The following is an 18,007-nucleotide window of genomic DNA, read 5'->3' as shown; positions in this document are numbered from 1 at the left end:
GGTTTTCTCTGCCACAGACTCACTGGCTGCCATGGGCCCTGGGGGAAGGACCCCCCTCCCTGGATTAGTAATCTGGGTGTGTTTTAATAGGCACTGATGTTGTTTGCAAGTTCCTTTGACAGATTTGTACCCTCAAAAGTCGGCTGTAGGTCAGGGGTGGGAAGTCCCTATGGGCAGATCCAGAACTGGCCCGGGCTCTGCAAACCATGTGAGCAGGTGGGTGGTTTCAACCACCTTTCCATCCCCTGACATTACAGGATGTCAAGTAATTCAAAGTTCAAGAAGCATCTGTAAAGGAAGAATCAGAAGCATGCTTTGCGGGTGCTCAGAATTCTTCCTTTATTTGAGGCCTTGACTTTCCTGTGCCCAGTGCCATATATTGTTACATCAGGCCCAGGAAAGAGAAAACAGCCTGGGGAGCAAACATCTGAGGCTTAGAGGGCTAACTAGGCCCACAGGCTGGAGATTTCCACTCCTGCTAAAAACAAGCATCACTGGAAAAACCTGCATTCAAATTCCCACTCCACCATGAAACTCACTGAGTAACCTCAGGCAGTGGCTCTTTCAGCCTAATCTATAAGGCTGGTGTCTAGGGCAGGAGTCCACAGGATCCGGCCTGCCAGAATAAAAGGGTCCCCCATCCCTGCAGAAACAGAATGGCATAGTAAACATCAAACGTTTTGTGCTGACCTACAGTAAGTACCCAGGAATCCAGTGTTATGACTAATACCCTGCATTTTAGAATTTCCTAAATTTAACAGATTACATACCAAATTAAGTTGTTAGACCAGGAGTGGCTCATCTATGACCCACCAGTTGTTGTGGGACTAGAATTCCCATTATCCCTGATGGTTGGCAGGGAGTTGGAGTCCCAACAATATCTAGATGGCCACAGGTTAGCCACAGGTATGTTAGACAATATCTAATGGCCTAATCTATACATTTAAACATAAAATGCTCAAATTTGTTACAAAGCAAAGTATTCACTGGATAATAATTGAGAGGGGTAGAGAAAGAGGATTTCAGAACTATTAGGAAAAATTGAAATTGGTGTACTATTTGAAAGGATACACACATGACTTTTTACATCATTACGAAGGCCTTTGCGAACAAATGCATATGCTTCTTCTTTCTTCCCTAAACAATTCAAGGTCAGTCCTTTCATAGCCAAAGTTTCTGTAAGAAATATTTTATAATGTAAGAATCAAGTTTAAGCAACACACGTGTGATAAGTTTCACCGTCCACATCTAATAATAATAATAATCCAAGCGCCTCTTGGGAATACATGGATGCAAACACTGGTATGGCTTCTCACCATCCCACACATCCACAAAGCTTCTCATTCACTATTTTGTGGGGTGGGGCAGCTAAGTCTAGAGCACACAGAAGAATGTGTACATCATCCTGCTCTTGCTCTGCAGAATGGAAGGAGAAAACACTGCCCCACTCCCCAAACAAAGCAGCTCTGAATCAGAGTAAATCAAAGTGAAATTATTCAAGCTTAACTCAATAATAACCGATGACCAACAACTATCATGGAACATGCATTCATTTCCAGAAACCAGAGAGTTCTGATCTCTACACCTTCAGAACAGAGTGGTAGGAGAAAGTTTAACAGTTCAGAATACAGATTGTACCAGTATAAAACAAAACAAAGACTACCACATAAGGGAACAGGTTTTGTACTGTAATGAGCTTTCAGACTTCTGGTGAGGATGCCCCCATATTAAAATACACAAACGCACAAGCTGTGCAAGAAACATCTAGCATGTGAGAGAAAAGGCTGTAGTTCAGCTAATTCCCAATTCTGCTAGTTTTCTACTTATTTATAGATATAGGAGCAAAATCTACCATCTGCAGTTTGAAATGGCACAATTCACCTTACCACCTCATTCTTTTGTACACGTACACCAGACCAAGACTGAATTCTCTAAGGTTCTGCTCAGAAGCATTGTCTGAAATTCCACAGGTGCCAGGAACATTTTGCAACTGGTGCAGATCCAATTTCGCCCAAGTGACAGTGCCTCGTCTCTAGGTTTGGCGACTGACGTCTCCATCTGGCTAGCAGGCTGCAGCGTTTTCTGCTATTGCACACCCCCACATCAAAAGATGCTGCTGTATGCCAGCCAGTCGTCCGATCACGGGAGATTTCTTGTCGTTTTATTCTGAATTGTTTTATTTGATGTTTTAATGTGCTGTAAACCGCTTTGAGATTTTTCTTTAAAATATAAATTGGTATAGAAAAGGAATAATAATAAATGTCACTGCCAAAAAAGGCAACTAGACAGTCTGTTGTGGCAAACGTAACCTAGGTTTAAGGTGCCATTTGGCACTTAGCTTATGTGGCTGAGTTTCTACCACTGCTCAGAAGAAAAGGCTTGTTTTAAATTATTTCAAGATACTTGAAGTTTAAAATTTATCATTCTAAATGGTGTAAAACAAACACTCTGAATATCTGCTGGGTAAACAAACAGTTTGCATCCTTTAAGACAGGGACGTCCAACTCCAAGGAGACTGGAATAAAAAACTGGGGGGAGCAGAGGTTCAGGTCAAAGTTGTTGAGCTTCTTTTAGGGAGGGGATACAAAAATGTTGAACTTTAATAAAAAGGGGGAAAACTCCGTCTTCCGTGGAGCCAAAACCACCCGAGGATTGACCACTAGATCACGATCAACCTGTTGGACGCCCCTGCTTTAAGAAAATGAATAAATTAAATTAATAATGCACTTACCTCCATGCTCAGCAAACTTTGGATTGGAAAGGATCATCTTACAGAATTTGAGTCCATTTTTGTACTGTTTTTGTTCATAACATTTCTAGGAAGGGGAAAAAAATAAGATTAGGTTACACCTATCTTAAAAAGTAATCTCTTACTTAACTTAGTATCACAATTCATTAGCTTCTTCACTGGCACTTCAAATCACTGACAAGATTGCCTTTTAATGAGATCTCTGAGGGTCAAACTATATAACACAATCAAATATATGCAGGGAAACTGACAGTAATTTTCAAAAATTAAAAACAGCAGTGGGAGAGAATAGTTCTTAACTTTTTTTCCTTTTCCTTACCTGCCATCTCCCCTTGCTAAATGCCTCCAGGTGTCCAATAAGAGTTCTGACAGGCAAACTGGGCCATACAAGTTATAGTTAAGCAATGATTTTATGTGAACAATAAAAATTCTCACTCTGCTCTTCCCCTGCTCCTGCCATACCTCTGGGCAACAAGTCAGGAGTCTGGCTTGCTGTGATGTTCAAACCAGGAGCTGTGGTTTATTTCCTCCAAACAAACCACCAGCAGAATGCAAAGAACAAACCTTTGTTACCACTCATGGTTTGCTTAGAGAGAAACAAACCACAAATCCAGCTTCAGGAATCACAAGCTGGACTCTGGCTTGCTGCTTGGTGATGCAGCAGCAGGAGTGGGGAAGGAGTGAACTTCTCAGTAGCTTGAACCAGTGTACAGTACATCCAAATTAAACAAGTCTGTTTTCAGCTATGCAATATGTGAACCAGGCCTGTGTGTCTCTGTATGCACATTTAGCATGCCCAAGTCAGAAAAGAGTTGGCTTAATTTGCTTTCCAACAGCAACTCTGTTGAATTAACATTTTCCTATGTTCTTGTTAGAAATGCCATCAAACCCAGTGGGGCTTACTTCTGAGTAAGCCTCCATAGACTTGGAGTTTCTAAGTTGCGGAAATCATGGTGAGATTTGTAACAGGGTGGTTTTTATTCCAGACTGTTTGCCTCTAGGTCTACCAATCATCTTTGCTCTGGGCTCTGCCCACCAATGTTATGCACCTCCCAGCAGATTATCCCCCTAAGTGAAAAAAGTTACCCAGACCTACACAAACTAACTCCACTTCTCCCCATTTTCCCAGTAAAATACAGTATTAAAACCAAGCAGTTTTACAAAGGTTGGAATCTGACAGATTAAAAAAAAAAACTTTTTGACTGCTCATATATAATCAAACACTGCCCACATGTTTAACATGGTAATTTATTAGTACAAGAAAGGGGGGGGGGGGTGGAAATGTCAATTACAAAAAATGAGTGTCTTTTAGAAGACTCCAGAAGCATTTCAAAACACCATGTGGAGGCCCCTTCACCCCATACCTACTGATTTATTATTGTCTTGGTGCCTGGGTCATCCAGTACATTGTGATGACTGGTTTTGTACGCTTCCTTTTGAAGCTTGTGTAGAGATGATGCAGTGACAGCACACTGACTGCTCGGGTATATCTACCGCTTCATGGGGAAGGAAAGCTGCAAGGACCCAGGGTGCCTGTTTCTAAAGGAAGGTTGTGGGCACAGGTGACCCTAACTCCTCCTAAGTTGGGGAAGCAGAAGAGGAGCTGGCATGCATGGTTAACATGCAGAATGCAAGTTGGCTTCTGAACACAACCCACTCCCCCAAAATGACTGAAAGGGTTTTGTACGTTTGGTGCTTCAGGGGGAGCTAAGAACAGAGGCTGGGGACCTGATTTAAAATGAGGCTGAGGAGGTGAAAAAGTTGCTGAAGTGCAGCATGATCCTAAGCTGTCTCGTTTGATTCAGAACTTATTCCCATTGGAGCGAGTTTAAGGGATGCAGCTTTTCAGGGTGTTCAATGGGAAACAAGCCCCACTGTGTCTAATGCAGCTTTACTGGGGTTGCAGCTGGACAGCATAATCCTATTGCATACTCATTTAAAATTAAACCCTGTCGTGTTCATGGGGTTGCAGTGTTGGAGGCGGTCCTTTGCAAACAGTTATGACCATAACTTGGGTGGTTGTCAAAGAGGGCTCAACCCCACTCACTCATGGGGGAAGGGGGGAGGCTCTCCAGGTCACCAGCCTGGCTGGCAGGGCTCTGTACACAAGAGGCTCGGATCCTGCCAGCTGGCTTCCCTTGGGGAAGCCCCTGGCGGGCCCAGCTGGGGGGCTGGAGCAAATCCTGCACTTCTCCAGTGTCCTCGGTCCTGATGAAGCCACGCCGTGACCAGACGGGGGATCTCCAGCGAGGGGCGAGAAGTGTGGGATATTCAGGGTGGGCGGGAGAGAGCAGGATGAGGCCTCCGGAGGAAGGACAGCAGGAAAATTTAACAAAACAAATGAAATGCACAAATGGTATGTTGCAGGCAACTGACAGCAGAAGGGCGTGGGGGGAAGAGAAAGAGAGCCTAGGGCCGGATTTAGGTTTGATGCGGCCCTAAGCTACTAATGGGGCCCTTTATATGTCCAGCTGCCCTTTGCCAACAACAAATTGTCACTGTTTTGTGTGTTGAATATATGCTATATGGTAATGCATGGACCTAATAGGTACATTTGCACATAACAAAATAGGTGTTTTATCAAAGTAATTGCTGAACTGAAATACAATTAAGAAGAAGTGAGAGACAATTAAGAAGTATATTAATAGTGAGAGAATTTAAGAAGAAGTCTATTTTGGAGGGGGGGCCCAAGGGAGTGGGGCCCTAAGCTAGAGCTTGTTTAGCTTATCCGTCAATAAGGAGGGGAGCCGAGAGAGGCCTCCTCCTTCCGAGGGGAGGCCCGGAAAGGTGCCGGGACGGAAAGGAGGGCTGGGTCGGGGGGCTCAGCTCCAGGGCGGGCGCCGCACAAAGGGAAGGAAGGCGGGGGGGGGGGTTGACGAGGACGACGAGGGTGCGACCCCCCACCCCACCCCGAGGAAGGCCCTGCCCTCTCTCCTCACCAGGACCCTCTTGAAGAGGTTGCTCTCCTTGGGCGGCAGCGGCGCGGCAGGCATGGCGGGGCTTCGCCGGCAGCCCGCGATGGCCCGGGCGGGCGCGGCCGGCCCTCAGCTCCCTCGCCCCGGCCCGGCCCAGCGCCGCGCAGCCCGCCGACCCCTCTCCTCCCGCCCGACGCCGAGCCCTCCGGAGCGCCCCTAGCGGCGGCGGCCGGGCGTGAGGGGAAGCGGCTTCCCTTCCCGCTGCCTCAGGCCCGGAGGAGGAGGCGCCGCCGCCGCCGCCTGGGCCGTGGAGCCGGAGGGAGGAGGGGCTTCGCGGGAGGCCGCGGCTCTCGCCTGACGGGGACACAGCCCGCCCGAGGGGCAGCCAAAGGCCTCAGGAGGCGCGTCGGGCCTATATAGGACGGGCAGCCTTTCCGTTGAGGGAAAGAAAGCAGAGCTGAGGGAAATTTTATTGGGGGGGCGCGTCGGGCCTATATAGGACGGGCAGCCTTTCCGTTGAGGGAAAGAAAGCAGAGCTGAGGGAATTTTTATTGGGGGGGGGCGTTGTGTGTCTCATTCTCTGTGTGTGTGTGTCTTCACTGCCCAAACACCCCCGAGGACCTCCAGAGACAGGGAAACGGTTCTCGAGAAGAATGCGGCGAGGAAGAGGTTAACCGGAAGCGGCACTCTGGCCTTCTGGGACTTGTAGTCGTCAGTGGCTCTGGGAGCTTCGTCGTTTCGCGAGGACTTCCTGGTTCCCTCTACGGGGCGGGGCGAGGCTGTACCTGTGCTCGCAGAAAATTTCTAATATTATGGATGTTTGTAATTTTCTCAAATAGCTCCTAATTATTATTATTATTATTATTATTTTATTATTATTATTATTTATACCCCGCCCATCTGTTTTTTTTAATAAATAATTTTTATTAAGTTTCTTACAAATATAACACGTACCACAACAAAAGAACAAAGAAAAAAGACAAAATCACAAATATAAACAAACGAACAAAAAGAACAAATTACCAGTAAATACCTAAACAACACAAATTAATTAGTTATTTAAACTTCTGTCCTCATAAACATGTTTGGGACTTCCTCTGAGCCCTCCCGTCTGAAGTTCCTTGTAAATAAAATGTAGCAGTTTTCTGATATCATTTTTAAAACACAGTATTCCAATTAAAATAAAATTTCTTAACTTTTCTTAAAGTTCTAAGTCTTATTTATTTAATTAACTCTTCATTTAGTCCCAGGCCTATTTTGGTACTTTCAAGTAATTTCTAATTTTTAATATCACAGTATTTATTCAAATAGTCTTTGAATTTCTTCCACTCTTCTTGGTATTCCTCTTCTTTCTGATCACGGATTCTTCCAGTAAGGTCAGCCAGCTCCATATATTCCATCATTTTCATCTGCCGTTCTTCCACGGTAGTTCTTGTGTTTTCCATTTCTTGGCTATTAAAATTTGAGCAGCAGTTGTGGCAAACAAAAATAACTTTACATCTTTCTTGGGCAATTCAGAACCTATTATTCCAAGGAGAAAGGCCTCTGGTTTTTTAATGAATGTATATTTCAACATTTTTTTTAATTCATTATAAATCTTTTCCCAGAAGTCTCTCACCTTGGGGCATGTCCACCACACGTGATAAAAGGTACCTTCCTTTTCTTTACATTTCCAACATATATTATCACAACTATGATAAATCTTGGCTAATTTAACCGGAGTTAAGTACCATCTATACATCATTTTCATTATATTTTCCTTCAACATCGTACATGCAGTAAACTTTACCCCTTTCCTCCATAATATACCCCGCCCATCTGGCTGGGTTTCCTCAGCCACTCTGGACGGCTTCAAACAAAATAATAAAATAATCTGTTAAACATTAAAAGCTTCCCTAAACAGGGCTGCCCTAAACAGCCCTTCTCATCTTGCAAACTCATAAATATGAACAACCTAAAGTAATGGTTGACTCCATTGAGTACAGTAAATATAATAAAATTAAGCATGCACGTTTGATATCTGCTGAAGGAGAGCAAAAGTGTGTTCTCTTCTTCAACAGCCCTCACCCCATTTCCTTTTCTAATGAATAAAAGTATATTCCAGTTTAGTTAAATAAAACCATCAGTCAGCACAACAAATGCAATTAACATTTATAAATCACAGAGGGCATTTGGGGAAACAATGTTAGAGGATATTGGAGGTAGGAAATGTTTCCAGATAAACAGAACAAAGGAATACACAAGTAATACATTAGGTTTTAATCCTAGATCCATGGGTGCTCACAGCTTGTGTAGTGGAATGGAAGGTGGGAGCCCTAGGCTGAGGCTGCTAAAACAAGGGGGAAATAAAAGGTTCACTAAAACCAGTGAAACTTCCTCCTTAGTCAATAGGGGTGGATCTGGCTTAGAATTCCTGCTCAGATTTAAGCAGCAATCCTATGCACAAGAAGATGCCCTATATAGTGTGGGCCTGCATTTCTAGTCCCTGGCTGTGTGTTCGTACTATACAATTATTATTATTATTATTATTATTATTATTATTATTATTATCATTAGACACTTGTGACCTGCCAATTTGGCCAGCTTGGGCCGGGCGTTTTGCTAAAAGACTTCTAGTGTATTGGAAGCTAGAATTTGTGTCAGTACCGATGGTCAGCCAAGAAAGGTCCCTCTAATTAAAGCTATGGTTTTCCCAGTAGTGATGTATGGAAGTGAGAGCTGGACCATAAAGAAGGCTGATCACAAATGAATTGATGCTTTTGAATTATGGTGCTGGAGGAGACTCTTGAGAGTCCCATGGACTGCAAGATCAAACCTCTCCATTCTGAAGGAAATCAGCCCTGAGTGCTCACTGGAAGGACAGATCGTGAAGCTGTGGCTCCAATACTTTGCCCACCTCATGAGAAGAGAAGACTCCCTGGAAAAGACCCTGATGTTGGGAAAGATGGAGGGCACAAGGAGAAGGGGACGACAGAGGACGAGATGGTTGGACAGCGTTCTCGAAGCTACCAGCATGAGTTTGACCAAACTGCGGGAGGCAGTGGAAGACAGAAGTGCCTGGTGTGCTGATGCGAAAGAAAGAGGGGGCTTTGCCCTGCCAGACTTAAAGTTGTATTATGAGGCCGCAGCTTTCTGCTGGCTAAAAGACTGGCTACTTCTCGAAGACACTGACGTGTTGGACTTGGAAGGGTTTAACAATACTTTTGGATGGCATGCATACTTATGGTACGACAAGGTTAAAATCAATAAGGCCTTTAAGAACCATATTGTCAGAAAATCACTGTTTAATGTCTGGACAAAATATAAAGACTTGCTGGAAAATAAAACTCCAAGGTGGCTTTCACCTATGGAAGCTAAGGCCCGAAAAAGACCCAATATGGAGGCCAAATGGCCAAAATACTGGGAAATACTAGAAAAAGATGGAGACAACTGGAAATTGCAGAGTTTGGAGAAAATGAAGGATAAAGTGCGAGACTGGTTACACTATGCTCAGATTAAAGAAGTTTTTAAAAATGACAAGAAACTAGGGTTCCAGGTGGAGAAATCGAAACTAGAAACAGAATTGTTAGAACCAAAGACTAAGGTACTTTCAAGAATGTATAACTTGCTGTTAAAATGGAATACACAAGATGAAATGGTTAAATCGGCTATGATAAGGTGGGCGCAGGACATTGGGTATAATATCATGTTTGAGGACTGGGAAAGGTTGTGGAGTACTGGGTTGAACTTTACTGCATGCAATGCTTTGAAAGAAAATGTAATGAAAATGATATATAGATGGTATATGACCCCAGTCAAACTTGCAAAAATATACCACCTGTCTGATAATAAGTGCTGGAAATGTAAAGAGAGTGAAGGAACATTCTTCCATCTCTGGTGGACCTGCCCTAAAGTGAAGGCGTTCTGGGAAATGATTTATAATGAACTGAAAAAGGTACTTAAGTATACCTTCACAAAGAAACCAGAGGCCTTTCTTTTGGGTATTGTCGGCCAAGGGGTGGCAAAGAAGGACCGGACATTTTTTATGTATGCAACAACAGCAGCAAGGATACTTCTTGCAAAGCACTGGAAAACTCAAGATCTACCCACACTGGAAGAATGGCAGATGCAACTGATGGACTATATGGAATTGGCTGAGATGACCGGCAGAATCCGAGACCTGGGAGAAGAGAGGATGGAGGAGGATTGGAAGAAATTCAAGATTTATCTACAAAAATACTGTAATTTGATTGAATGTTAAGCAGGATGCTAGATCATAAATAATTGAGCACCAATAAATTAGATGATTCAGGATGATAAGTGTGAATGAGAAAACATAAACTTTTTCGAGAATTATTAGACTATAAATAAATAGATGGGATATAAATGCAAACAAGATGATAAATTGCTGGTAAAAATTTATTACGATGAAAGTGGGAGCGGGAGATGCGAGGGAGTCCAAAGAAGATGTGAAATTATGTTATAACATATGTTATTTTGTTTATTATATCTATTTGTATTGTAAACCCTAATAAATATTTATAAAAAAAAAAAAAGAAGTGCCTGGTGTGCTCTGGTCCAGGGGGTCATGAAGAGTCAGACACGATGAAGTCGGCCATGACTAAATGACTAAACAACAACCACCGATGGTCAGCTATTATAATTAAACTTAAAAGAGACTGCCTTAATGTTTCCAGAAGCAACTACCATGCTGAAAGTAGTTGGTGAAATGACTGACTTGGAAACTTGGGGTATTCCTTGAAATTATAGGATCATTCAGAACTGTAGGGAACAGTATTGCTCAGCCGTTGAACTGTGTTTGAATCTTAAAACGTGTTGCTCAACAGCGTGAGATATGTAAAATGTTTCTTCTTTTTTTGCTAACCATGCCTGTCAGAGCAGAGCTTATGTATGTACGTAATTGGCCTCCACAGTCACTTACGGACTCATAGTTAAAACCGTTTTTATGGAAGACAATCTTACTCGGCTACGAGCAATCGCCAAAGAAGGTTAATACATAACCTGTTGGCTCATGCTCAGGATACCAGAAACATGGAAAACTAATCATTTTTTCCCTTTACAGTAATATATTTTGATTAAAGTGACTACACTTTGACTGAAGCAACAATTTTTCTGTTTCCAATGTACCTTTTCCCTCCTTTTCTTTTTTGCAACATGCCACTATCTACAAAAATTATATAATGAAAATATTCGTAACCTACCTCGTGGGGCTGCGATAGTGGTAAATGATATTCAACATTATAGTATGAGTTATGGATATGGGCTGGAATTCAGTGACAAGGAAAGCCCCACTGCGCACCGGACAGCCCTAGTGTAGGGCTTCTGCTGATGGAATTTTAGTGAATCCCGCCCACTGTGTTGTTCAAACACTTTGTTAAACGGTTATAAGTGAAGCAGTGGAAAGCAATGCTAGTCTTTGAATCCATGTCCTTAAAATAAACATCAGTTTATGCAGCAACGCCAGGCAGAGATCTTAGTAAATTTAAATAGTCATATTCTGGAACTTAATAAGGACTCAGAAATTCTGCAGCGGTGGGAATACTTTATTTTTACTTGGAACCATGCACAGCATGAAGTTATGTGTCTTGAAGCCTGCCATTTTTCAACCTTGGCTGAAATCTGCTCCAAATTTTCAATTTTTAAACTCAAACTCTAGGGACAAGCTATTGATCCAATGCATTGTTAGCCACCCTGAGCCCGGCTTCGGCTGGGGAGGGTGGGATATAAATAAAAAAATATTATTATTATTATTATTATTATTAGACACACATTCCTCCTTGAATTCCAAAATCCTTCCCACTTCCTCTGTTCTTCTTATCCTCTTATCTCTGGTTTCAACCTTTAATTTTGCTACTCCAGGCTGCTAGTGTCACGAGGTGTATGTCTGAACCTACGTGCATGTTCACAACACCCATGTCTTCAACATACAGCTCTAAGAGGATTAAGACCTTTCATGTGGAGTCTGTACATGTATCTGTTGAACATTGGTGTATAGCTTTAACCCTTACGCCTAATAAAGAAGCTCACACAACAAAGGAATGAAGATTGGTTTATTACGTGGAATGAAGATAGACGGGGTATACAGAGGCAGCTTCTGACAGCAAGGTTATACATATATTCAGGCAGCAGATACATTCATTTTTTTACCAATTTTATTACATTTCAACATTTCTAACCTATACATCAAAACACAATTTCGTCTTTTCTCCTATTTTTGTCAACTTCCCACCCCTATTCCCACAGAGTAGCTGCGTCTTTCCTGCTGCTTGCACTAGATGGGACAACCTACTGCAAATTACCGTATTTTTCGCTCTGTAAGATGCACCAGACCATAAGACACACCTAGTTTTTGTAGGAGGAAAACAAGAAAAAAAATATTCTGAATCTCAGAAGCCAGAACAACAAGAGGGATCGCTGCACAGTGAAAGCAGCGATCCCTCTTGCTGTTCTGGCTTCTGGGATAGCTGCGCAGCCTGCATTCGCTCCATAAGATGCACACACATTTCCCCTTTTTAGGAGGGAAAAAGTGAGTCTTATAGAGCAAAAAATACGGTAAATCTCTATACCAAGTGTCTTTGAGCGGGGGGGGGGGGGGTATCCACAAATAAAGTAAACTTCCTGACTCCACTCCTGCCCCCAACCCTGGCGGGAAAGGAATTCTCTGGTTATGACACCAAAAATAATTGTGACAGAAAAGGCAACGCATCTCTCTGACCAACCTGGATATCCAGGGTGTACAAATTTTGAGCATGTGCGACATGGATTCTCAAAGAGGCTGCTTCTAGCTACTGCAAGCGGCTGCATGGCGGTCGTGTAGGGTGGCAGATAAGCCTTGCTTTTATTATTAATGATTTATTTCATTTAAATAATGTATATACTACAACAGTCTCTGTGGTTTACAAAGATACAGTGAAAGAAGTTCTAATCAGAACTGTAAAACCAAACCTCGGTTAAGATGCTTGCCAGAATAACTAGCTCAATAGTTCAACAGTTTCTCGTGTGCTTTTCTCTTATAACATGCATGAATTGGCTTCATGCGGCGTAAATGCCTCGGCCATCTTCCAAGCTATTGAGTCCTCAATTTTGTCTGCTCAGAGAAAGTTCTATGCCTTTGGCTTCAGCCGTACCAAGTGTCAATCTAATGGTCAACATCTTTAGGCATCGCTCTTCAGTTGTCACCTTCTAGGTAGCAGCAAGTATTTTTGAAGTCTCTGATCAACACCCTGAGCTCTTGTTGGTGATTTGTTCCTAGGCAGTCAGCAGCACATAACGTGCTTAGACAGAAGTAACCCCCACTCATTTAAAGGAGATTTGCCCCTTAGCAAATGTGCATAGGATTGTAGCCCTACAGTTCAATTGCATACATGCCTATTCCGTATCGAATGCCATTGGGTTGCATCCATTGGGTTGGGTCATTCCATATCAAGTGATCCAATTTTTTTACGTCATGTCATCCATTTTTTTTCTTAATATTTAGCACACTTGTTGAATGATCCAAACTAAGTTTAAATCTAAAATTTTATTTATCTCGTCCCGTTTTTGAGTTATGGTTTGAAATTAAAAAATAAAATAAAAATGACAATTTTGGCCTTGCTGAACTACACAAAAACCTTAACAGTTCAGCCGAGAATTGAGATATTTCAAAACTAAAAATACCAACGTCTTCAGAACTTCATGGGCTTTAAAACGATATGTCACATGATGGACTTCCTTTACATTTTAAAGTTACAAAATTTAAAAAGTGGTTAAAAAATTAACGTGATTAAAAATTTCCAATAATTATATTAATTATTTAATATATTTCTAAGAGCTACCTGCAAATTTTGATCTTGATATCTCAATGGGGTCACTTAAAAAAAACAACACACAAAACGTTTTGTACATACATGTCTGCCTTACTGGGTTCTGTTTAGGATAAATGGGTCTTCTTGGAGTAAAATATAACAGAATAAAGAAGACGTCAAACTATAATACCAGTTACGTTAGGCACTTTTTTAGAAAGTTATTCAGTTAAAAGGTATCTGAAAAGCTATTCAGGCTTCTTTTTAAAAATAAATAAAAATAAAATGGTGTGCCAAAGCATATAATAGAATTAACGCTTTGAAAGAATTCCTATTAGTATTTCATTTCATGAACATTACAGCAAAAAGCTTTATTTTCTGTCCTTCTTCCCTGAGAGAAGGAAGCTAGTAAGTTTCCCAAGGACCTGCTGCTTCCTCTGGAAAACACCCGAAAAAAGCCAGAGGTGGTTTTCCCTGTAGGCCTTGGCACTCCATCCCCAAACACATCCATCTACTCTCCTTTTTGAGGAGTGTTAATAAGAGTTAAGGCTGAGTTAAAACTTAAGTTGTTTGGGAAGGGTGCCATTTAACTACTGGCCTGCTATTGTTTATATTATTATATTGTATTATATTATTGTATATTGTGTATTGTATTATTATTATATTATACTGTATGGTATTATTATATTGTTTATTTTTGCTCCTTGTCTTTCATTAAGGGTGGACTAAGTGATACTCGGAATAGACCCAATGAAACCAATGAACTTAAAGTTGATTTATTCCCGTGGGTCTGCTCCAAGAATGACAACCACCCTATATTTCTAATTTAGTCTGTTAACTGCCTGGAATTCTTAAAAGTAGAAAAGCAGTCGGAAGTATATAATAATAAGTATATAATAATTACCTAGGTTAAGGTTTCAGCACCTTTTGGAAACCTAGTAAGGGGCCTTTTCCTTCGAGAAAGTTAAGAAAGTTCCTTAGAGAACATTAAGTTGAGGTATAACGAGCTCGTAAAGAGTTACGGTATAGCACCTATAATTCAAAAATACTTTATAATGTGAAATATCCCTGTTGCATCATTAAGCACAGTATTTGCATTGCCAGAAGTGCCCTGGTGGGTATTCAGAGGCCCCGTTTAGCCAACATTTATTGAACATTAACTTCTCTTATTCGTCATAGCAGCAGCTATTGCTGAGAATCAGCAGGAAATGTGAGGAAGAGCTCAGAAGATAAATGGAATCAGAATTTTCCTGGAGCGGGGATAGTCTTCAAACTTGTTGAGGTACCAGCTGAAGGAGAAGAAGCAGAAGAAGTGAGGAGTACTATTTGGCTCAAATTGTATAAAACTAGAACATTACCAGCTTTCATATATCTGGAATAAGGCCCAGGCACGTTCTTAAATCTTCATAAATACAAATACATTTCTTAACTGCCTCAGTAAGAACAGGAAAAGCCAAATTTACCTTATTTTTCGCTCTATGGGATGCACTTTTTCCCCTCCAAAAATGAAGGGGAATGTGTGTGCGTCCTATGGAGCGAATGCAGGCTCCTTGGCTTCAGTGATAGCAACGCGAAGCCTCCAAAGCGCAGAGGGAGCGCTCCCTCCACGCTCCGGAGGCTTCGCGTTGCTTTCGCTGAAGCCTGGAGAGCGAGAGGGGTCAGTGCGCACCAACCCCTCTCGCTCTCCAGGCTTCAGGGATAGCCGCCTGAAGCCTGCGGAGCGAGGCAGGAACTTGCGCTGCGCTCCGAAGGCTTCAGGTTCCTTTTCCGGAAGCCGGGAGAGCAAGACTCTCCCGGCTTCAGCGAAAGGAACCCGATGCCTTTGGAGCGCAGCGCAAGTTCCCAATGCGCTCCAAAGGCTTCAGGTGACTATCAGCGACGCGCCTGTCATGCGAAGCCGGAGGAGGAACAGAAGGGACTCCTTCTGTTCCTTCTCCAGCTTCACTGAAGGGGCGCTGCGCAGTTCTCCCTCTCAGAGAGGGAGAACTGCGCAGCGCCCCTTCAGCGACGTGTCTGTCCTGGCTTCTGCCTTAGCCCTGCGCAGCCTCTTCGGGAAGGGGGAGCCTTCATCCCGCTGCCCAGAAGAGGCTTGGCGTGGTTATCCCAGAAGCCAGAACAGCCACACGGTATCCCAGAAGCCAGATCCCTCTTGCTGTTCTGGCTTCTGGGATTCAGAATAATTTTTTCTTGTTTTCCTCCTCCCAAAACTAGGTGCGCCCTATGGTCCGGTGCACCTTATGGAGCAAAAAATTCGGTATGTTAGAACCCAAATTCATGTAGAACAGGTTATTTACGGAGTAAGCAACTTGATAACAATGCAATTGTTATTTAATTATTACATTTCTCTATCGCCGTATGTAGGTTTTTAAGTTGTTTACAAAGTTAACGCACCAAAGTGAAAACAATTTATTTGAGATATATTTATTTTAGGACCTGTTCTAGTTCTGATTGTAATGTTCTAAACTATTTTTTAATGTTGTATTTTACATTGTTGTGACCCACCCTGATACTTTGTGGTGAAGGGCAGGTAATAAATCTAATATTTTTCTTTAAAAACACCCAAGCATAAAAGTGGCAGGTACCAACACAGTTAAAAGTCAGTTTAAAATACACACAGGTCTCGCTATCCGAACACAATGCATTCTTGGGAAATAGTTTGTTAGGCAAGCATTCACACAACGAGTCCACAATTTCCACTGATTCCTATGGGGAAATTTAATGCATTCCCAACAATGGAATTTTGGCCCTAAAAGGTTGAAAAGCCTTGTAAAATCCCTGGAAAACCCCTTGAAACCTTGCAAAAGGCAAACAAGAAGGGGAAAATGCTCATTTATTTGTCCAATCTCTCCCCTTGCCTCCCTTCCCTCTCACCATGGCTGTTATGGGTCAGTAAAACAGAAAAAAAGTAAGGCTTGTTTTAAGGCTGCTTATTTGTTTACAATACTATATGCAGATCCAGCTATTTGGATATCTGAATCTGGTGTGTATAGGCGAGGTTAGAGTACTAATTCCTCTTGTTTGGATAAATGACTTTTCATACAATGAGTTTTTGGATAGCACGACCTGTATATAATAAAGACAGTTAAAATGACTGGTTTTTTGTTTGCTTTTTAAAGTCTTTGCCTGACACTTAAAAAGTTGGTGCCAAGTGAATTCTTCCAACTGGGCCACCACGGCCACAAATCAGTAGCATGGATTTATCAAGAATAACCCGGATTTGTGTCCAGATTAAGGTTGGGTTACTGAGTTAGCGGACTGTGGGAATGTAACTTACCGTCTTTTTCATCCCATAGGACGCTCCGTCCCATAGGACGCACCTAGTTTTTTGGGGGGGAAATAAAGGAAAATTTTTTTCTCCTTTATTTCCCCCCCAAAACCAGGTCGGGGAACAGCGGGATGGCGGCGCTGCGCCTCGCCGCTGTTCCCCGAGCTTGTGGGGCTGGCCGATGTCTGCCCGAAGCGCGGGGCGCTCTGTTTCAGGGCGCGCCGGGCGGCAGGCTGCTATCCGCAGCGTGGGGAGCCCTGCGGAAACTCCCGCAGGCTCCCCAGGCTTGCTGATAGCTTCCTGAAGCCTGGAGAGCGAGAGGGGTCGGTGCGCACCGACCCCTCTCACTCTCCAAGCTTCAGCGAAAGCCTGTATTCGCCCCATAGGACGCACACAGATTTCCCCTTCATTTTTGGAGGGGAAAAAGTGCGTCCTATAGGGCGAAAAATACGGTATCTTGATTTCAGGAAAACAAAGTTCCACATAATATTGTTATCAAACTGGTTAAATGCAAGCTGGATGATAATACAATCAGGAGAATTTAGAGCTGGTTGGGAAATCACGCTCAAAGAGGACTCACAATGCTTCCTCATCAAACCTGAGGCAAGTTTCAAATGGGGTGCTACAAGATTCAACCTGGGCCCAATGCTTCAACATTTTTATCAATGACTTAGATGTGGTGCTGTCCAGATGTTTTGGACTACAATTCCCCTAAGTCCCAATCAGCATGGCTGGGGCTGATGGGAATTTTAATGCAAAACATCTGGAGGGTACCAGATGGAGGGAAAGGTGAATAACTGAAGGGCCTGATAATGATTTAAACCAGCTCAATATTTAGCTTCCCTGTCACTTTCCTTAGCAAATATAGATAATAAACATAAGCTCTATGTCCATACAAAGAAGAGGGGGAACCTTAAGTATGGTTTATCACAAAAAAACAAATAAGTATGCATTAAAACTCCCACATGAAAATTCAAGAGAAATCAGAATTTCTGAAAACTTACTGATGATGCATTTGTGCCCTTCTTCCTAATATCAAGAATGTACTAACAGCAAAAGCAGCGCTTTCCAAGGTACAGGAGGCAAGAGCAAATCCACACCATTCAAGAATCTCTCCAAAGTAGTTGGCTCCAGTCACATATTCAAACATTCCTCCTGTAGAACAAAATGTAGTAGCAATTAATGCTATGATAGCTTTAAGTCACTGTAAATCCGAAAGTATTGGGAGTTACCCAGTTGAAAAACAACTAATTATAGCTACTTCTAGCAATATTGATGTTACATTAAGTCATGGTTT

At 42.4% G+C, this 18,007-nt stretch overlaps 2 protein-coding genes across 3 annotated transcripts in view; both read right to left on the bottom strand.

Moving 5' to 3' along the window:
* Positions 1-5,846, bottom strand: part of NAA16 (N-alpha-acetyltransferase 16, NatA auxiliary subunit) — a 38,359-nt gene extending 32,513 nt beyond the window's left edge. Inside the window, exons 1-3 of one of the 2 annotated variants that reach the window (XM_081014376.1) lie at positions 5,689-5,846; positions 2,732-2,816; positions 1,072-1,176 (exon numbers count right to left, since the gene is read on the bottom strand). In XM_081014376.1, the coding sequence (XP_080870502.1) occupies positions 1,072-1,176; positions 2,732-2,816; positions 5,689-5,742 (244 nt within the window). In that variant the 5' untranslated portion in view covers positions 5,743-5,846. The remainder of the gene's footprint in view (positions 1-1,071; positions 1,177-2,731; positions 2,817-5,688) is intronic. The other variant, XM_081014375.1, reaches the window with a different exon arrangement.
* A 5,854-nt stretch (positions 5,847-11,700) lies between these two features.
* The window catches only part of SRD5A1 (steroid 5 alpha-reductase 1), a 28,636-nt gene continuing 22,329 nt past the window's right edge, over positions 11,701-18,007 (bottom strand). The window contains exons 4-5 of the mRNA XM_081015019.1: positions 17,715-17,865; positions 11,701-14,734 (exon numbers count right to left, since the gene is read on the bottom strand). Coding sequence (XP_080871145.1) covers positions 14,668-14,734; positions 17,715-17,865 — 218 coding nt within the window. The 3' untranslated portion in view covers positions 11,701-14,667. The remainder of the gene's footprint in view (positions 14,735-17,714; positions 17,866-18,007) is intronic.

The sequence above is a fragment of the Podarcis pityusensis genome, assembly GCF_964106645.2.
Source record: "Podarcis pityusensis genome assembly, chromosome: 7".
Lineage (NCBI taxonomy): Eukaryota > Metazoa > Chordata > Lepidosauria > Squamata > Lacertidae > Podarcis > Podarcis pityusensis.
This window is presented reverse-complemented; position numbering and strand designations above follow the sequence as displayed.